The sequence below is a fragment of the Halictus rubicundus genome, chromosome 1, assembly GCF_050948215.1.
Source record: "Halictus rubicundus isolate RS-2024b chromosome 1, iyHalRubi1_principal, whole genome shotgun sequence".
NCBI lineage: Eukaryota > Metazoa > Arthropoda > Insecta > Hymenoptera > Halictidae > Halictus > Halictus rubicundus.
The window spans coordinates 24463141-24485153 of record NC_135149.1 but is presented as its reverse complement, the minus strand read 5'-3'; the positions used below and the strand labels follow the sequence as shown (position 1 = coordinate 24485153).

Here is a 22013-nt window from a genome sequence, read left to right as displayed (position 1 = left end):
GCCATTTCTGCAAAGCACCGTTTATGGTACGAGATAATATTCCCATGGGTTTTTATCTAATACACATTTTCCTGGGTGGATCCAATTCAAAACGGTAAAAGTATTTAAAGAATTTTAAAATATTCAATTATTTCGAATTTAATAAAATTTCTAACGAAAGAAATAAATGTCTACGTGGGTCATGTAGCTTGAAATTAATGAAGACAATTTTTATTTTGCAAACAAAATCCGCAGTTGTCGTTTAATTTAAAAAATCCCAGAGTCGATTAAATTGAATGAATAAAGCGTTAGCATCATCGGAGAGACTGCCTAGAAGAAATATCCTGAAGAATGTGTTAGCTATTCAATTGTTTTTCCATAAATTTGCCAGTATTTGCAGAATTTAAGAATAGATAAAAGAATTAACACTAAACCTACCAAGCACAAAACATGTAAAAGTGAAACCACTTATAGAAAGGAAAAGATTGAATTTACTTGAACTTTGAACGATTTTCATTGTAATATGTAATTGAATAAAGAAGTCAATTCAGTAATTTCCTATGAAAACGTTTTTATAATTTGAATAATTGTGAAATAGAAAACCGGTCATTCTGACCGTGGTAGGTTTAGTGTTAAATCATTTCAACGAACCTGAAGAGTTGCCCAGTGGTAAAGACACATGAAGAGGCTGCATATCAAGGTGCATACACGTTGAAAGCTTTTAGAGAGATCTGGCAGAGCAGTAGAGGACGTAGAGGTTCGGTAGAGGGTTCGAAGTTGGTGAGGGTAGCCGCTGGTTGAATGGCAGTGGAGAGTCAGTTTGACTAGAGACTTCAACGCGTGCGTTTGCTTGTGTAATGTCAGTGAAACCTGCTCCGCACTGCCATGGCTCGACCACTGTCGTTCGCTGTCGACATGTCAAAAACGTGTCCACGGTGTTTCTCTAATTCGAACTGTTAATTATCGTGCGACGATGTGCTTCTTCGCATCCCCGTCGGCGATTTCTTCGGGATATACATTGATGTGACAGGTGAGAATACGATTTTCATAATCAATTTCATTACCTGTCCTTGATACGTCCTTCTCGTGGACAACACACGTCGCTACGAAAGTATAATATATTCGCATACGTAATTTATTATTCGCGGATAATTTGAACAATCTTACGTCTAAATAGGTAAATATTTTAATTCTTTTGTCTCCGGTAAACGAATTTGCAAACTTACCTACTTGTATTCCTATGATATCGATTTCTCACCATTTTATTAGTTTGACAATACGGAGCAGATTAAGTTGGAGAGCCAAGTGACGATCTGTCAGAATTTTACAACCACGGTTTGCTTTATTATTAATTATTCTTTATTGACGATTTTAATATTTGCTCAATTGGTGAGCATCTACGACGATCTATGACATTGATCTCCTGAGGTAACATTTTATGTCCGCCATGTAGAACTAAATTTTAATGGATTTGAAACGTTTATTTATATTAATTGTATCGGTCTATTATGGAAGATACATATTAATCTTAAACACGTATACATATTATTTTTTTTCTTTTATTTAATTTGAATTTTATATTACGAAATAATATAACAGGATAGATACTCAGATAAATATTTCGATAGCATGGCACTGATAAATGTATTTGCAATTAGGTCCAAAATACTTTCTCTGATTGGTTCCACGTTCCCAACTGGTACAATGATGTCATTCAATTATCCTCACCCCGTTTCTAGGACGTATCAGTATAAAAAGGTGAGTAATGAAATTCAGAAATCGAGTAAAAAATTTTCTTCTCATTACATCCGGTTTAACGTGCTGGCTTTTTGCGATTTTGTGCACATTACCAAAGTAATGATTGCACTGCATGCAATGCGTTTAAATGCATTTAATGCGCCGGGCACTTGAATCTTGGCTAGAAATGGTTAATATTGGAACTGGTATAACTTCGTGGAAAAAAATCGTGCAACGATCCATCTGAGCTCATTTTAAAGCGTAAAGCCTCTACTTTCAGAATCCGCCTTGAATTTATTTCTATGATAGCTGTGCATCATGTAAAAAGGGGGAGGAGCATGAATTTTTTCTTGAAAAATTTACATATTCAAACGTCCCTACAAGGATGGAGAAATTTTTCTTCATTCCTGAATCCATAACAGAGTTGAGTATCGAAGCTTCTTGTTTAAAATGCCACCACGAAAGTCACTTCAAGATGTTTTTTAACCGTTTTATGAAACTGAAAAATATGCGAAACCTAGAAATTTTTTAATCCTTAGTTACAATTGTAGTACAGTAATTTTTAATGACGCTCTTTCTTCTAAATCTAGATAAATTGGACAACGTGGTATTTATTTTCATCATATGAAAATTATAACGTGAGATATTTCAATATTTAATATAATTAAAAACATCTCGTATCTTACAACGCTTAAATTTTCCGGTACGTTCTGATTTTTTCTACGAAGTCCCATATTGCACCTGTGATAAGGCAACCGCTACGCAGGGTCGTACAACAGGTGACCTAGCATTATCGCGTATTGCGTATATGGTGCTGTCAAAAATCAGAATAATTTTGTCAGTCTATTCTTCGTTTCTAAATAGAATTTATCATACTTCTGATTTGTGCATAAATATTAATATAAATTATTATAAAGAGGCATGAAACCTGTAACAATAGAGAAAATAAAGATAAAAATATACTCGATCACTGAACAATGCCTGAACAACCGACCGTATAAATAATTAAATTGATTTAGCCAGATTTTCAAGTTAATCTTAATTATTCTGTTAATGTTAGATAACGAAGCCACTCCTGGAAAGAAAAAGACGTGCGCGAATAAATAAGTGCCTCGACGAGTTGAAGAATCTTATGATAGATGCTTTGGAGGTATGTATTTATTATTACTAAACATTAGCTATTGCTATTGCAGATCTTACATAGACATAATTTTTTAATAAATTTTACAGAAAACATTTAATACTCGTTATGCTTTAAAAGTAAGTGTAATTAATATAGGCACAGTAATTGGTACTCTCACAGTAATTGAGTCCCTTACCCTAGTTAATTTGATTTCTATTTTCGTAAGATACGTGAAAGACTATGTTTGTAGAAGAATAGGCGATCTATGCTCCGAGTGACTAAAAAAAAAATCCCAATTACAATTGTACAGGTAGTTAACGGTATCCGTAAATAAGTTTATTTGTTCGGAATAATAAAACCGTCAATAAGAAGGGACAAACACGTCGGACATGCGAACACGTGCTACGATTCTTTCCATCAGGTGGAAGAAACTGCGAAGGAAGCCCACGGTTTCTTGCTCGACTTACAGACCGCACGATTGTGCCACGTTGCCCCTCCTCCTCCTCCTCCTCCTCGCCCCCCCCCCTGCTCCCTGCAATTTTATGAATTACTCGCAACAGGAAATGCATTCTCTGTCTGCAACTACGCGTGCAATCGATCCTCTGTTCAAATATTCATAGAGCGTGGGAACTGTTGCGAAAGTGTCAAGTAAACACGCGACTGCTCTATAATTACGAGCGCGATCGTTATCGTTTAAATCGCTTTCATTAAAATTAATGCGTAATGCGTGCACATCAGTGTCTCGTGTAAAACCACGAGACTTGATCGTCGGAAAAATGATCTTTAATAAATTAATGTCTCCGTCGAATGCAAAATGTTTTTAACTTTGTTATAATACTTGTAAGTCAATCTACGTTTTCAAGTGGCTAGTATCTATTTTTTCTCTCTGTTGGTGCGTCATGCAATTCTCACGGCCGTCTCGTTTACTTACCATTGCTAGAACCATTTCCTTACCATTTCTAGGGCCATTTTCTTACCATCAAAAGGTTCCTTTACCATCTTTACCATTTCTTTACCATAAAAATATTTTAAATGTATTTCACGAAACAATTTACTTCTATACACATTGCAATAGATTTACTGACAGCGTGTACCATTGTGTTTTTATGAACCAAAGTAAATATGAAACATTCTCTCAAACTTTCAAATTTTTTATAAACAATTACAATACAATATAGAATCTCGCTTTCAATGAAGCTACAAAGTAACATCTATTAAATGAAGTTTGTGAATATTCATTTGTCGAAAGAGTAATCTATGAATTTGTAATCTATGAATTATTTGCAACTTAGTAAGATTACTAAGGGAAGAAAGAAATTTTTATTTTTGCAATTGATAAATAATGTTTATTTTGCACAAAGATCTGCAACCTGCTAATGACCACAGAATTTGCATAATCATACGTATTTTTATAGAAAATAAAAATTGTCTACATTAATTGCGTAAATGCTTTCAGCGGTTTGTATTTGTCTAATCAATTATGTATCAAAAATGTTTTGAAATTCACTATGACACTGCATAATAATAATAATGATAATAATAATATATAGTGTTAGGGCGATAACTTTAAAATATTTTCTTGACTGTAGACGGAAGGAGAAGATATCAGCAAACTGGAAAAGGCGGATATTCTGGAGCTGACGGTTCGTCATTTACAAAAACTACAATCATTGCAAGGTCTGCAGACTTTCGGATTGAACAGTGTTGCCAAAAATGACGAGATCTCTGACGAAAGCCGATGGTTGTCTGGTTTCGGGCACTGTGCAGCTGAAGCGTACAGATTTCTCTCGACACTGTCAGGTGAAGGTGCGGAAAAGTTAGCGAGGTACTTGACAGCTGGTCTGCAAAAAACCCGGGCAACGAATTCATCGGTAATTATTGTTTCACCGAGAAATTAAATCAAACAATAAAGCGAAAGTTTTTTCACGCACGGTTAATCGACCTTTAGTGCTTTTCACATACCAACAAGGTGTAAATAATCTCCCGGAATCAACTTCATTCCATCTGAATACCCTTGTTAACAAGAAATTATTGTCGAAATATATTTTTAAAGATTTTTTGAAACCACCATGTACATATTATAATTAAAGATTAAATGTATTTACATTATGGAAATGTGTAAAAATATAAAACAATAGGAAGATTAAACGAATTTAAGAATATCAGTACAGTATTTTCAATTTAAAATAAAAATTGTTCAAAGAAAAAAATTCTTTCGAATAACAGTTAATATGGATTTGCAATGAATCATAACTAAATTGTTAAAATAAGAATCATATTTACATTTGCAACCGAATTTATATTGCAATTGAATACAATACACATTACTAATGGCCATTACAAATAATCAATTTATCGATACAATCATTTATGAATTATGATTCATTAATAGTTTATTTTTGTTTCAGTTGAAAACAAGTCCGGTCCCACCTCTGCCAGGAACGTCCATTGAAAGTGGCATAATTCAAGATACCAACGTGACATCTTCCGAAAAAAGTACAACAATCACCTGCAAAGCTAATCAGAGCGTGCCTAGTGCTACGTGCAATACAATAACAAATGTTAACAACGATAAAGAACAAACTTCAGATTGTATTTCAGATGTGAAAGATCTGAGGTACCAACGTACATTAGAAAAGGTCAAAGTAGAGGTTAAAGATGAGGATGAAGAAGAAATTGACGTGGAACATGTTGACAAACAAGATCCTATGTGGCGGCCTTGGTAAATTTCATAGAATAGTATATTTTATATTGTCGTATGTGATTTTAATTGCGTAAGGAGTTATGCGAAACAGTAGTTTTAATGTATAAATTAATTTAAGTAACTGGAAATGGGAGCATATATGTATGTAATCTTATACGGAGTATCATCTGATGAAAACAGATTAATATAAGAATTCAAAATTTGCCGAATGATTTTCAACATTCGTTAACCTGTTCTGCGACGAAGTTAAAATTCTTGATAATGCATTGCCTGCTAAAATTAAAATTCTTAATAACGCCTTAAGTCTTTTAGTACTTAACATTTTGTATTTGTAGACGTAACGATGCAGAACGCTTTAACTTTTGTACATGTAAAATCAAATTGAACCATTTATTTTGTGAAACCAATGTTCGATATACTTTAATTGTTCAAAAGTAATGTAAACGTATACAACTTAAAGTATACAACGTATACAATAAAAATTGTAACAGAAATAAATTTCTGCACTGTTTTCAATTATTTATTTCGTATTTCATCTAGAATACTATTAACAAAGGAAATTAAGCCAGGTGATTAATTTACAAATCTTGAAAATTGAAACATACAAGGTTTACGATATTATTGTTTTATGATAATAAAATGAATAATAAAAATAACTAGACGAGAAACGGGATACACACCACAATGTTTACGAAATCAAATTTTTTCAGTTCCTCTCAATGCGCATTTTATGGCGAATGGAAAATTGCTAGAATTAAATTTGCGATACATGTTGGAAATAATACAATAATAGTAACCAATTAAAAAAAAAATGTAATAACAAAATGGACACGAGTCATATACAGGGTGTTCGACTACAGCGGGAGAAAAATTAAGGGGTGGTTCTCCATGATGACATTAAACGAAAATGAGGAATTAAAAAATTTCGATTTCGGCTTTATTTTTCAGTTATTAACAATTAAAAATGCTGTGCCTTCCAATTTAAGAACAAATTTTTTATTTTGTATGAGAATCTGGAATTTAGTTATTATAATTTAAGCGCGAGTTTAATTCCTAATTAATTAGCTCCTTGTTGTGTTTAGATTTCGAGTATATTATCGTGACTGTTATCAAGTGGAAATGTACCCAACGCGAAGTGCATTTCTCTAGCTCTAATTTGAGCCCTCAAAAATTAAAAAATCTCGACGCGATATTATTTAAATATTATTTATTCGAGTGTCACTAATTCTTGCCGTTTTTCCCATAAGATACAATACTTACTCCGGCAAGAATCATTTGCTCCGTTAAAACGTCCGTACAGCGCCATTCCTCCACATAGCGCCCAAACGCCTAAACTGTTATCCAAATGTTACCGACTGCTGATTGTAGGTCGATAACCAACATCCTATACCTCGTTTGTGCCAAGATATCGCTCATGCCAAAATCTTGACATCGAGCAGTAGCGCCATATATGACGTTTGAACGAAGCAAATGATTGTTGCCGGAATCGGCATTGTATCTTGTGGGAAAAGCGGCAAGAATTATTTACACTCGAATAAAAAATATTTAAATAATTTTTTGTCTTTTTTAATTTTTGATCTATTAAATCAAAAAAGAAATAGATTTTTGTTAATTCATAAATGGTTTATTGTCTACAAATAAATATACTACACATTAATATTAAGTTTTATATCCTTCCATGCGTTCTACTATTCTACTAATACAATAGAGCACAAAGATAAACGTTGTATAGAACACGAACCAATCGTTATCATTGATGATTACTGGCTGAACAGCTCATCCCTTACAAAAGCATTTTAATTTCTCAATCGATAACGAAATCTGCGTTGCAATCTTTTCTGACAGCTTCGATGAGAAACTTTATTTTGAAATCAAATCTTATACGGAAGATCTTTCCAATTTCAAAGTCGTTTATTACTTGTGAGATGTATGGAATACATAGAACACGCTGGAAATTATTTTGGTTGTTTACGAATAATCAAAAAATTCGCGAGGAAAGGTCCCCAAATTAATTTGTATACCCAAGACGTTCTAATGCCAATTGAAAATAATAGAAATTGTCGATGCTGACTCTCATCGTCTTATTTGTGTCTTCGCTTATCTCGTGACCTCTACAACGCGTCATTTGCATGCAAACTAACGAAATACATTGTAACACATCGCAGTACAGCCGAAAACGCGATTTCGACGAGTTTATCGCAAAGTCAGTGAATCTCTTAGCCAATCCTCTGTTTCTTACCCGAATCGTTGTTTCGCGTGCCGGAACGCTTCGTTCGCATGTAAATGGACAAAATGCACTGCAAAGCACCGAATTGCAGCCAAAAACGCGATTTCAGCGAGTTTATTGAAGAATTGAGTCAGAAATTAACATGTCAGAAATTGATATCCTCAAGTAATTGGTATCCACACAGTAATTGGCGCCTTTACCCTAATCGGTCATTGATTTGTTGTTTCTGTGTCAAAACATGATCTAAATTTAATTGAACTTGATGTTATCTGTCATTGTTTCAAATTCGGTCGATAATGATTAAATCGTAATTCTTTACAGTATTCCAAATCTCTGTGAGATCAGCCATCTGTTAGGCTATCGATCGAGAGTGTTATCAGTAAGTGTCTTAAGCAAGATATAGAAATAAAAAGTCGGTAGAACAACCTGGGCTGCTGCAGAACTCGAGGTGCAATCGTAAAGGGAGGTACATAAACATGTGGGTGAACAAGTTAATACTCTTCGTGCTCTTTCTGAGCGTTAACAGTTCCACCATCCGGAGTATAGAAGGTAAAGTTACCTAATTGTTTTTAATCATTTTTAATTTCTCGAAATATCGCTTAAGTTGAATTTTTACTATGCACAATTCTGTATAAGCACTTTATTCACTTATAAACGGCTTATTTTAATTCATTTATTAATTCTTCATGTACAATGATATTCATTATTTCATCATGTTTAAAAACTTATGACGTATTAGAAAATGATCCTTTTCTCTACATTATAAATAAAAGGGTTCCGAACGTTTTAATTCACGATTATTGAGATTATTGTATTTATGAGACATTATTCGATGAATTCATTTCTTTAAACATATATTGTTATAAAAATCGCTAAAAATCTAAGGGAATACATTCTTGTTATTTTTATGAAGTAATGCGAAATAGTTTCGAGGGCAATATGTTTTTCGTATTCTTGCGCATAAATGTTTTGATAACAGTGACAAGTACGAATAAATTATTTAACCGAATCACGTTGCGTGAAACTGTAGGATGGACTTGTTATTTCCATGAATTTCTATTTTTATTAAAAATTTACATAATAACTATTATTATATTATGAAATGCAATAATAATAATTATTATTATTTTATGTAATTAATAAAAACACAATAAACACTCTACAACAATTAGAAATTTTATATTAACGCTGTCTTTAAAAGAAAATATACAAATTACGTGCTTAATTACTTTATTACCTAAATACAAATACTCTACAAAAATGGGACCACAGTGGCACGGTAAGTACACACCATCCACGAGATAATAATGGTACATTCGTGTGATAACTAAAACATAACGAGGTCGACAAAAATAGGACCACGGTTTCTGTGTTCTTTCCACAAGGTAATGGTGCCCTATTTGTTGTTTAAGCACAAAAAATGTTTCTGTGAAAATGATGTAGTATTCTTTTCATTCTATTAATTTACACGAATCTAAGATAATTATTTACTATTACCGATTTAATTTATTTAATCCATAATTGCTACATTTACTATGTTGATAAATAAATAACTGACTTCGATTATTTTGATATAAGTCTGAACAAGTAAAAAAGAATTCTATCCTTCCAGTCAGTGCGTAGTTGATAAAATTGTTTTTTTTTTGTTTCGACCTTTTTTAAAATACAACTAATTGTAAGCATGCTATACATGATATGATTGTACATGAAAACAAGTGCTAATTTTTTTACCAGTAGATACTGTTGTGCTAACGTTTACTGGATAAATACTGACTCATTTGTTGTCGACTTACAATTAGTAGTTTAATCTATGTTGAGCTTGTTCACATACTTATAGATACTTGTGAAATACCTACTGTAAATTTTTACGTTCGTGACTTTCAGTTTTTCACTAACTGTGCAATACGAATTGCAACATCATCTCGTCGGAACAAAAAAATTTCGCCTAACAATACAGGATGTCCCAAAAATGTTGTATTTCCACATTCTTCAATGCAGGTTTAATCCATTAGCATTACGATGAAATAACGTTATGATTAAATTAAAAAATATTGTAACTATACGAGCCGTTTAAACCGCGGCCTAATCTAAGCCAATGCCGGAGTCATTTCTGACCCACGCCGATATTTCACTACAGTTTTCTTTCGATATAAGGCGATGACTCGGGACCGACTTTCGTCGTATTTCCGATGAAAAAGAAGAAGAGGGGATAGCGATTTTCTTATTTTGAAATAAAAAGTGTCGTCTTATACCGGAATAAAATTGTACATACTGAAGGTCGCTCGAGATTATCCCCACCACGGCGGGTCACGAATGACCTCGGTATAGCATACGGAGGATTAATACAAAAATGGTGCAAGAGAAAACGTTTACATTTGTCTTGTACAAGCCACGCTAAAATTACATTACAATTACCTTATTAATTATTTTATATAATACTAACCGTATCGCATTTTTCATTTCATAATTTATCGAAATTACAAAGACGCTTCCACTAGAAATTGTTAAATAAATTTCTTCGTTCAAACATATATTGTTACAAAAGTTGTAAGAAATCTAAATAAATTCAGTTCTGTCATTTTTATAAAGTAATGTATACCAGCCACATTTTGTCCTCGCTACGATTAGTGTCAATAACGATTAAACCTTCGAGATGTGGTGTTAAATAAAAGAGGCAAATATTGACTTACACCACATTTGCATTTATAATACCTGGAAAAAGAATGTGATTTCTTGTATACTTGAACGAAAGCAACTGTTCAAACAAATTATTTAATTTTGTTCATACACAGAAGTGGATGTAGACGAGCTTGCATACGAAATTGATCTCTGGGCAAGCACGAATGGCACAACAGTGTTATTTGAAGAAATGATCGAACACTTGCGAATCCCGACGGAAATACATAATTCCGATTGGCGGACTTTCTCGCAAGGTGCAGATATCGCTATGTGCGCGATATGCCGTGCAACTGCGAAACTATATATGGATTTGCGAAGGAAAGGAATGACTGCGGAGGAAATCCAAAAACAGATCACCAAATTATGCGTGTTACTGAACGTACAGAAGGAAAGAGTTTGTAAAGGAGTCATCGAATTGAATATAGTAATGTTCCTTCAACTGATATTTATACAGGGAGATCGGTAACTGATTGTACATCCGAAACGAAGGTAACTCTATATGGAAAACTAAGTCCAAAATGTACACATGTGAAATGTGATTTTTTCATATATTGTTTCCGGGATATGGAATTCAAAGCGTCGGGTTCGCGTACTTTTACACGGGGTGTTACCTAACGGGTGGTACCACCGGGCAGGGGATGATTCTACATGGAAAAATAAATCGAAAAAAAGGAATAACATTTCTTCGATTGACGCCTCGTTTTTGAGAAAATCGAGTTTAATGCCGATTCCTATCTAATAGCACGCGCGTCCTCTGCATTTTCAAACTCAATTTTCCGGAGAACGGGGCATCAAACGAAAAAATGTTATTCCTTTTTTTTTCGACTTATTTTTACATATAGAATCATCCCCTGCCCGGCCGGCCACATCCTGTAATTATATGCGGGAAGTAGAATACGCGTGTTCACTGAATTCTCAAACTAGATTTTCTCAAGCACAAAGACTCATATGAAAAAATTGTATTCAATCAATTCATCAAAAATTGTAAGAATCCTTCTCTTTTCAATTGTACCATCAGTTACCGATCACCATGAAGAAATACACTCATCTCTTTTTTTACACGATTTTGAAATAACACATTTTCAAATAAATGAATAAATGAATAATGGAGTGCGAAAGTAGAAGCTTCAAGCTTCAAAATGAGTCCGAGTTTATTGCTATACAATTGTTTTTTTTTTTTTTTTACTAAATTATAACAGAACTTATACAGTTAAGTTTCCGTTATTTTTTTTTTTTGCACGATTTTTTACATAGTGTTTTGAGGAACATATTTAGCGTGTGAAAAAAGAGTTGGGTGTATATTACTATATTAATATGATCATTAATTATTACAACTTTATTCTTTTAGCCTACTGTTCTATACATAGTAGATACGAAACCAAACTTGACGGCAGATACAATTTGCGGTGTTATCTTCGAATCAAAATCCTGTCCTCTAGCTAATCCTGAATTTGAGTGGAGCATTGTTATCGACAACAGTTCTGCTATAGAAATCGCCGAAAATGAAGCAGAGGAACCGTTGAAAATTTTGCAACTTACCGATTTTCATTATGATCCTGCTTACGAACCACGTGGTAATGCACAGTGTGGAGAACCGCTTTGTTGTCGAAAAGGGCAGAATAATACTAACGTAAAATCACTGGCTGGATATTGGGGTGATTATAATTCCTGTGACACACCCTGGCATGCTATCGTTGACGCTTTGACTCACATAAATGACACACATCGGGTACGTCGATAATACGATTTTAAAAATTATTAAAACTTAAGGTAGGCTTAATAATGCGGATTTTTATCAAAAATAAAAATTGTCTGCCTTAATTACAAGATTTAGGAGCTACGTAGATACTTAACTCTTTTCTTAACTCTTATGAATTTTAATTTAAGGAATCAGTTAATTTAAATATTATAAAATATGAATCGAATATCCTAAGAAATCTGTTTTGATTTTCAGGATATAAATTATGTATACTTTACTGGTGATGTGATAGACCATGGAGTATGGGAAACTTCGAGGGAAGGAAATACAAAAAGTCTTGTAAAAATTTATAAGAAAATTTATGAAACCTTTGGAAACATTCCAGTATACCCAATCCTTGGAAATCATGAGCCACATCCTTTGAACCAGTAAGTTTATTGAAACATTTTTAGGATAATCCAATAATATCATTCTATGTATAAGCTACATCCATTTTTAAAAGTATTGCATTTTTTAATGAACTTTAATAGAGGAAAGCTCCAAATCTCATATTATTATCATTCTAGAATTAAAAAAAGATTATTCTACTCTACTTTGAAAGTGCTATTTGTATTACTTGACATTAAGTATAATTTACTTGTGTATTCCAGCATACTAAAAATAATTATGTCCTGGTTTGTAGATTTGCGCCAAAAAACATAACATTAGATGATATAACTACAAATTGGTTGTATGAGTTAGTAGCAGATTTATGGATTGGTTACGGTTGGTTACCCGAATCAACACGTGGTACAATACATCATGGAGGGTATTATACCGTTTCTCCAACAAAAGGATTCAGAGTCATAGCTTTGAATTCCAATATTTGCTATAGCTATAATTGGTATGTTGAGTTCATTTATTTCCCAAAATATTCAATGGACTATATACTTGAGTACTTGTTGAATTCTATTTTTCTCTTCGGATGTTCTATAGTATATGTATTATAGTTTCTGTACTTAAAACATTTTCCATTTATAGGTGGCTGTGGTACACTCCAAGGGACCCAGACAATCAATTACAGTGGCTTGCAGATACACTTCGTAAAGCAGAAGAAAACCAAGAATTTGTACATATTTTATCTCATATTCCTGTTAATACCAACGCGTGTTTAAAAACATGGAAACGAGAATATATAAAAATAATCAATAGATATTCTCATATCATAAAAGCAGAATTCAATGGCCATTCACATAACGATGAAGTGGCAATATTTTACAATTCAAATTCTGAAGCACAAAACATTGCTTGGAATGGTGGTAGTATAACTGGTTTCTCAAAATTGAATCCAAATTACAAAGTTTACAATGTAAATGGTAGTAATTATGTAAGTCATTCTAAATTTAAAATTAGAACTTGTAACATACTAATAGAAAAAAATAGTAAATAATTAAAAATAATTCTTATAGGCAGTAAATGATTACCAGAACTGGATGTATGATATTGGTTCTGCAAATAAGGATGTAAATAAAAGACCAAAATGGTTCAAATCGTATTCTTTTAAAGCAGAGTATGGTCTTCCAGAACTGTCAGCTGGATCATTAAACAATTGGCTACATGCAGCATTAAATAATGAGACACTTGTCAACAAGTATTACAAGTAAGATAAAATTACATGACGTATATGCTACTTGAAGTATTATTATACTATAATTCTGTTTATGTTAAACTTTAATTATTGTTTTTTATAGTAATTTTTTCAAGCATGCAGAGCCTTCATTGAAGGAGAATTGTAATCTCGACTGTAAGAAACAGTATTTAAATCGAATAATTATAAATCCTATTCCGGATAATTAAAATTTTTTACTGGGAAAATGTGTACGAAACCTGTTTCTTGTACAATCAAATAAAACATGAAGTTTGATATTAAAATATGTTTATTATGTAAGTCTCAACTAGTATTTACAAATTGTTTTTCAAACACAATAACTCTACCTAACACTTCTCAAGTCAATCCATTCCAACTTTGTATTACGAAGAATTTCTTCGGATGGTATCTGATCTAATAAGTAAATCTAAACACAGAAAAAATTAATTAATCATAACATTATATGTACGCTTCTCTTCCTCTTGAAATAAATTCGTTTACCTGCTTTCTCACATAAATTACAACTTTTTCAATCTGCTCTGGATTGTTATTCTCTGAATTGAAAAACATTCTCCAAATTGCTGCAGCCAATACCTTATCCTCTGATAAAATTCCTTCATCGTAATCAATGAGAGCAGCATTAAATTGTGCTGATAACCGCATTATTTGTTTCTTTTTTATCTTTGCACTAATTTGCTAATAGAAAAATTTGTACCAATTACGCAACATTCGAAGTGGATCACAATCAAATGCAAGTAATGCATGATTCATTGTTTACTTACACCAAGCTTATTCACTCTGCCATCAATATCTTTCCACATAGCTTCTACCAGATTATATCGAACTAGTTTACCATCCTTTCCTTCACCCATATAACGTACCATTAACATCCAAACATGCAATTCTGTGACTAAAAACCAAGAGAAGAATGTGTCTGGCATTTTAAATTCTAAAAAGGAAACGAATAAAACATTAGAGTTTGTCAAATTATTTAAATTATGTCAACTGAATAAAAAGCTGGCAAATACCAGAGTTGGGAAAAAGTTATTTCGAATAACGAATAAACCCACTTATTCGTAAATAAATCAGTTTATTCATATACAAAATTATTCATCATTAGGAAATAACGATTGAATACAGTAAGGCAACAAAGTCTTTCAATTTTCGATAGCCAACTAGATCAAAGGCACCCTGAATATGCTCCAGAAACAGCTGCTTTACGACTTTGGCCGGCAGTTTGGTCCTGATCCGTATCACAAATTGAAAAACTACAGTGTAATGAATGAAGGAATAATGAATAATATAAACGTATAACGAATAACGTTCAAGGAACTCTGGTAGTGCCATTCGAATAATTTCCAACTCTGGCAAACACTAGCATTGATTGTACCTTCGTAAAATGCTGAATAGTTGAGTTTGTTAACTATATGTCCATATCTTAGATAACCTAATGCCATTAATCTCTAAAATACATACAAATCCAATAAATGTTTTCTAATCGTACCATTACTTGTTAAATATTTTATACAGGTGTATACAGATTTAATAAATATTTTCATAAGTAATTCTTATAAAATGGCTAAATTAGTCATTAACACTTATACTTACGTATCTGGTGATGCCTACTCTGATGAAAAATTTTTTAAGTCCCTCAGGTCCAGTTACTACTTTAGGTATATCTGTTGATGTATTAGTTGCATTAACATTTTTACAAAACTGACGACACTGTAGCCTCGTTGAAAAATCTACATTATTTGTAACAATACATTGGCGTTCCATAACATATTTTAATGTGGAAGACACTAATTCCTTCTGTAAAAAAGATTTCACAATATTTATTATATACTATCATGAATAATATTATGCAAAACAATGTAACTTTTAAAATGATAAATAAACCTGTAATTCATAAATCATCAAAATATAGCAATAAAAGGATAATAGAAACTAATGAAATTATACTACAATATCTTGGAAAATATATGTATCTAATGATTCGTTTGTAATGTAAAAATGCGTATAACCTATATCCAAATAATATGTCTAACGATGTTTAACTATTAGATAACATTCAAATGTTTCTATTTTAATTAATCACACCTTTCGAAGTGATAACATTCTTGTACAGTACATCTGTATAGTTTGTGTAATTAAGATCTTTAATCAATCGTTAAGATTTCCACATTTATTTACTTTCCGACCTGAGTGCCATAACCTTTCTCTTTTCGAATGTACACATTTATACTGATTTATACATATAGGTGTATACACTTCTGACGCAAACGAGATATATGTAGGAGTACATAGACCAATCACCCAATGTATTTTTTTGTCTCACGTCCGCGAGGCTCTAACACTTTTGACTTGACACAAGAGGCTGTAAAATCGAAGACATTACGTGTTATTGATTGAGGTTTTACTCGCAGTACACATTACGTTTATATTAGCATAAGTTTGGTACTAACATTATTATCAGTATCGAATAAAGTCAACAATGGTTTGGTAAATCAGAAGTACGAAAATTCAAACCTGCCGCTTATTGACAGAACAGTTACGTATGCGTGATACTGTGATCCAAATTACAAACTTTTCACATCATAAATAGACTTGTAAATTTTCATAGGAATTTCAATTCCTAATTTCTAATGAACTTTCAAAGGAATGCATATCTGATTGATTATTGGGCACATATAATTTTATTATTGACTGAAATATAAAAATTTATGAATCAGATCATTTAAACGAAAAAACAAATAGTGGGATTCTCCCTTTTTTCCCTGTGCGTTTTCGCTATTCAGTCATATTTTTATCTCTGTAGTCTATATTATATTTATGCTCCATAATTGCAATCAACTTAGGAGACACCAGGCGCAATTACAGAGATGTGAATATTTTTCTTCTCGCGCCTTGATTGGCTAAATTGTCTTGAAAAATTGAATAATCATTGAACAGCGCTCTATACAACGGAGATAAGAAGTGTAATAATCCGTGCTAATGAACAAAACATCTTTCAAAATTGAAATATTATAAGTATAGATCTTATATTATTTAAAAGACAATTTCTAATGAAATTTCAAAGTATCTAGCATGTGTTATATTAATCGTTAGAGTTGAGCTGGCAGCAATATACGCATGTGTTTTGACAGTTACCGCATTAAAGCGACTATAACAGTGACTGTTGTACAAGATGACAAATCACTCGTTCGCGTAAAATGCACGGCGTATTAAACAAATAATCAGAACACTGTGTACAAAGTGGTGTTGCAATGTATTCGACGAAAACTCCTTCCTTAAGAATTGATGAAGCAGATCTCAAGTGCAAAAATGGTTGCGGATTTTATGGAAACGCCGAATGGCAAGGTTATTGTAGCAAATGTCATCGAGAGTATTTACAAAAACAAAGATCTCAAACAGAGAGTAATGTTTCTGGACAAGGATATGATACGTACGTTTATTAATTTAATTATGAATTGATACAGTAATCGATGTCTTTTCTAATCAAAGAAATCAATTTTCTTATATTATACCTTGATAGCTAGAATGTTGTAACTTATCGTTTCTGAATTATGTGGTAACAAATTTTCTACAGCTATAGAAAAAGCATATCTACCTTTTTAGTTCATTGTTTTAATAAATTAACTGTTAAATGACATTGTTTAAAATGATTATATTCATAGATAACGTTAATATTTTAGCCAGTCGTTAAATCGGAGTTTAAGTAGTGCTCAACAGAAATATGAAGAGAAGAAAGTACAACAAGAAAAGAAGTACAAGTTGCTGAACATATCTTTTCGTAAGCCGACTACAAAAGGTATATATCTACATTGTCTTTTTCTGTTTTATGTGCAATTTAATTTTTCCTTCTAAGTTCAAATAATGAGCAAATACAAAATTAATATTGTTTGAGAAGCACAGGGATATCAAGACTATATGACTGAATTATTAAATGAATTAACAAAAGACAATTCGGATCTGGAGAAAGTAAAAGCAGAAAATCGTGACCTAATAAGCATGATTGCTAAAACACCAGCAGAAAGAGATGTTAGAAAATGTATGCATTCTTTTATACTCGACATACTTCAAAATAAGGATGTAAAGAGAATAGAAGAACTTTCGGAAATCATACAAAACTTTTATCAAGTATTTGCTAAGCGTTTAGAAAATAATCCCAAATATGCAGGTATTTTAAAACGTTTGTTACAATGTACTCGGTATACATTCATAAAATAATCATATTAATTGTTTCAACATTATTTTAGACATAACACCAGAAATTAAAGAAAAATTATTAGATTATATTGAACGATATACTATGACTTTACTCTACAGGATACTCTTCTGTCCACCCTTTACAAATGATGAAGAAAAGGATTTAGCAATACAAAAAAGGTTTGACTTTATTTAAAACTTCCAGCGAAGACTAAATTTCAACTAAAGTACCATATTTTCACAGAATTCGACAATTAAATTGGGTCAGTGGAAAAAATTTAGAATGCAGGATACATGAAACCAGCGCAGAGGTTAGAGAACTAGTCTATAGTTCAATAACAGGTTTGCATATAAATCATTTAATCAATTTTGGCTGAAATTTCGTTTTTTTAATCGAACTTTCCTATTGTTACAGATTTATTAAACATGGATTCTGTTAAAGCTCCACAAGAAAAACTTTCTTGCGTTATTTATTGTTGTAGAAATATATTTTTAATGTTACAACAGTCCGTTGGTGGACCTGCATCGGCAGACGAATTTCTTCCCGCCTTAATTTTCATTGTTCTAAAAGCTAATCCTGCACGCCTTAAAAGCAATATTAACTTTGTTACTAGGTTTTGTAATGCAAGCAGATTAATGACTGGGGAAGGTGGATATTACTTCACAAATCTGGTACAAGAGAATACTTAGTATTTTTCTTTCATTAAACATGCAAACTGTAAAATCTAATTGTAAACTTAACAAAAAATAATTTACAGTGTTGCGCTGTATCTTTCATTGAAAATTTAACAGCTGCATCATTGAATATGGACGAAAAAGATTTTAATTCTTACATGTCCGGAGAACGTGTACCCGCCAACACTTGGGAATCTGCTCTGATGATATGTGAAGTAAATATTACATATTCAAACTTCGTTATTCTTAACAAATATCTTTTTCTGTAATCCAATTCGATTTTTTATAGAGTTTACACTTAATGTGTGAAGACATAACACTTCTCGATGAAATGAAAGCAAAAACAACAGAAATGGTGAACGAAACGTTAGATTTAAAAGAAAAGATGTTACGGTTTCAAGAAGAAATTGAGTCAGAGGTAAATACAGTTTTGGAGAGAACACCATTACTGATTACACATAGTCAACGATTGCCAACTAATTTGGACTGTGAAGATATAGAAAGTTACCAGTTACCACCTCCAATTATTCCACAAGTAAATCATTGTTTATGAATACAGGGTATTCAACGAAACAGTTTCAGCATATCTAATAATTACAAGTGTGCCCGAAATTTTCGAGACTCCGTCCTCATCCCGAATAAAATTTTCGACCTCCATATTTTCGGGTTCTCGCATACCTCTATTGTTAAATTATTGGATGTGCGTAAAGAAACGTACACGACGTTTCTCTGAACACCCACATGTGTTTCACACATATTTATGAAGCAATTAATTTCAACAATTTCTTTTAGGTTTGTACTACTACAGCTACTAATTCCACCCAACAAAACGACATGAGAATCTCTTTAATAGACGACTGCGTGACTCCATCTCCTACTTTCGATTTTCCCTCTTTCATGGGTGATGATAGCTTCGATGTGAGCAAAGCGGAGGATGAAACTAGTCTCATAAGCTTAGATGCACAATGTGATTTTGATGTCCAGCAAGAGAAAACTTCAAATGAATTATTAGTACCAACTAATTTACATTTAGCTTCTACAGCAGAACCGGAAAAGGAAGATTATCACGGGTTTACTGTACAGGGTTCCAACATACCTACAATTCCATGCAACACTGGGGACTTATCCCTTAATTCTACAGAAACCGATTGTGAAAATTTTTCGAGCTATTTCCATAATGTATAAAATACATTGTTGAAGTGAAGTACGATTTGTAAACAATGTTTTATCTTTACGTGTAACCCTTGCAGTGATATTAGTGAAACGCCACGGTTGTAATGTAAATAACATTAAATAATTTAAAAATATAAATTTAAATACAAATTAATAGAAGCTATTAGGAAAATTAATTTATTTACTATCAATAATTTATGTATTAAAATAATTTCGTGCAACAGTTTTATGTACCTCGTATTATTTTATTTTTTACGTTTATTTCGAACATTTAAAGGTAGCTATTTCAAATTAATTTCAATGTAATTAATTATCTACATATAAATAAATAATTTAAATTCTATTTATCAACAGGATACAAATGTACATTTATCTTCCTATCAAAAGATAATCATATTTGCACTTCTAAATATTATACATTATTTTGATACAGTAAACCATTTCTGCACAAACAGGTCTAGAGCTAGTAAATAATTCCTTCTGTGCAATTTTGTATCAAATATATTATAATCTGCTTTACTTAATTTCTTTATATAACTGTATAGACAGACTTTCGGTAAAAAGATGTGTTGCGTATAGTCACTATCTAGGTCTCTTGAAAAAGATGTTGCCTGTAAACCATACAAATGATTTGAATTAGAATTCAAAGTATATCATGATTTAATTTGATAAAATATTTACCATGCTTAAATGTTTCGTTCCAAAAGAAGTAATATCATATATTGCATTTTTCAGATTTTGACTGACTTCACCCTGGAATATGGCTTCTGTAGAAACACCATGTTTCATTAAAATATCTTGCGGCATCATGTTTACTCTATTTTTGGCATTATAAGGAATAGATCGAATTATATTAATTATGCCATGTGCTTTTCCCATATGACTTGCAGCATGAACTGCTTTAACACTATGAATACTATGCGCTTCCAATATTAGGTAATAAATAGAAGAAGTACTATATTCTGTATATTTTTCTATTGCACGCAGATCCAGAAACATAGGATTCTTTAGATGTTCTAAACGAATATCTATCAGTCGTTGGAAATAATGTATGGAAAGGGAATGATTTTCTAGAATCTGTAAATGTAAATACCATAACTTTAACATCAAATTGATAATGTAGCGTATTATACATTTAATAAATTGCAAAATCATACCCTAGCTAATTCCAGCAGGACAGGACTTCTTGGAGGATTTCCCTTAAATGTACTATTCAATGCATTACTCCAAAATTTCAATCTCATTTCTCCTATTTTATGGTCATGTATATGATCTTGTACTCGAGCCACTTCCACATTAAGTGCACGAATTGCGAATACAGCAGATCTAACTTGAGGTATAAGCGATAATGTGCATAGAAAATTTTCATAGTCATACTTTCTGGAAAAACATTCAAACGATGATGGTAGTACACTCAAAATTTGGCATTAGTTTTATTCGAAAAGTATTTCATAATTTGATAGAAATCCAGTTTCATTACAGAATCTAAACATTTTTATTATCATTAGACCGTAATCTTAATGTGTACGATTCGAAATTCAATTATTGTTTATTTTGTATGTTAAATAATTAAAAGCAAAGTTTATAAAAGTTACATTACTTTGAGGCAAGTAGCAGTGTCGAGAAATTTCACTCATTTGTTATTATTTGTCATTATATACCTAACTAAGTCAAAACAATATTCAGCCGGCGTTTGTTTTTTGGCTACATGTGAATACTTTGCAATGTGTAAGAACGTAATTCGACGAAAATTCAGAAAATTTCGTCCGTTCATACTGAACTTTCTTATGTTCTTCACGTTTATGTGTATAGTTCCGCCAAAACAACAATGGCGGCTTGCCATATGATCTATCTGGATCACGGTGTAAAAATTCTATCTTTCATTGGACTATCTCGCGCGGGAATAAATTCAAAAAAATTATAGGTATACATTGGCCCTATTTTGCTACTGGGGTTTTTATTTAACTTATTAGTTAACAAGCAAACATTCTTGCATTCGAAAACTAAAGAACAAGTAAGATTAACATAATCTAACGTCTACAAGTAGTTCGACTGATTTCTATTTTACAAGTGATCATATGGGAAAAACTTTCAAAATATGGTACAAACAATTTCCACAAAATTTTTAGTGTCTCAAAAATATTGATATGGTTAATATTATTTACTTCGTTGAAAGAGGTG

The 22013-nt window shown here is 32.1% G+C and overlaps 5 protein-coding genes across 7 annotated transcripts; 3 read left to right on the top strand and 2 right to left on the bottom strand.

Moving 5' to 3' along the window:
* The first annotated feature begins 748 nt into the window (after window positions 1–748).
* On the top strand, window positions 749–6005 carry LOC143360166 (transcription factor HES-2). The gene is made up of 5 exons (XM_076798808.1): window positions 749–1009; window positions 1638–1737; window positions 2777–2866; window positions 4429–4710; window positions 5248–6005. The coding sequence occupies exons 2-5, from the start codon at window positions 1684–1686 to the stop codon at window positions 5563–5565; spliced, it is 744 nt and encodes a 247-aa protein (XP_076654923.1). The 5' UTR covers window positions 749–1009; window positions 1638–1683; the 3' UTR covers window positions 5566–6005.
* A 1696-nt stretch (window positions 6006–7701) lies between these two features.
* Window positions 7702–14059, top strand: LOC143358604 (sphingomyelin phosphodiesterase 1). Of its 3 annotated transcripts, none has more exons than XM_076795897.1 (9): window positions 7702–7746; window positions 8092–8319; window positions 10563–10873; window positions 11798–12178; window positions 12404–12576; window positions 12831–13031; window positions 13169–13514; window positions 13597–13787; window positions 13879–14059. In XM_076795897.1, the coding sequence occupies exons 2-9, from the start codon at window positions 8247–8249 to the stop codon at window positions 13982–13984; spliced, it is 1782 nt and encodes a 593-aa protein (XP_076652012.1). In that variant the 5' UTR covers window positions 7702–7746; window positions 8092–8246; the 3' UTR covers window positions 13985–14059. The 3 variants fall into 3 exon arrangements, with proteins under 3 accessions (XP_076652012.1, XP_076652003.1, XP_076651995.1); XM_076795888.1 differs by having other exon boundaries at window positions 7718–7935; XM_076795880.1 differs by having other exon boundaries at window positions 7718–7942.
* Window positions 14047–16154, bottom strand: Uqcc1 (Ubiquinol-cytochrome c reductase complex assembly factor 1). Its single transcript, XM_076795922.1, has 6 exons — window positions 15876–16154; window positions 15384–15587; window positions 15166–15238; window positions 14558–14724; window positions 14277–14471; window positions 14047–14202 (listed from the first exon to the last, which is right to left on the bottom strand). The coding sequence occupies exons 1-6, from the start codon at window positions 15906–15908 to the stop codon at window positions 14119–14121; spliced, it is 756 nt and encodes a 251-aa protein (XP_076652037.1). The 5' UTR covers window positions 15909–16154; the 3' UTR covers window positions 14047–14118.
* Window positions 16155–16689: 535 nt separating this feature from the next.
* Rabex-5 (Rabaptin-5-associated exchange factor for Rab5) lies at window positions 16690–20175 on the top strand. The gene is made up of 9 exons (XM_076795867.1): window positions 16690–17220; window positions 17471–17586; window positions 17686–17955; window positions 18035–18164; window positions 18229–18326; window positions 18400–18656; window positions 18743–18874; window positions 18949–19194; window positions 19452–20175. The coding sequence occupies exons 1-9, from the start codon at window positions 17042–17044 to the stop codon at window positions 19842–19844; spliced, it is 1821 nt and encodes a 606-aa protein (XP_076651982.1). The 5' UTR covers window positions 16690–17041; the 3' UTR covers window positions 19845–20175.
* Sicily (NADH dehydrogenase (ubiquinone) complex I, assembly factor 6 homolog sicily) lies at window positions 20154–21773 on the bottom strand. The gene is made up of 4 exons (XM_076795910.1): window positions 21494–21773; window positions 20990–21212; window positions 20514–20909; window positions 20154–20443 (listed from the first exon to the last, which is right to left on the bottom strand). The coding sequence occupies exons 1-4, from the start codon at window positions 21673–21675 to the stop codon at window positions 20252–20254; spliced, it is 993 nt and encodes a 330-aa protein (XP_076652025.1). The 5' UTR covers window positions 21676–21773; the 3' UTR covers window positions 20154–20251.
* Between the last annotated feature and the right edge of the window lie 240 nt (window positions 21774–22013).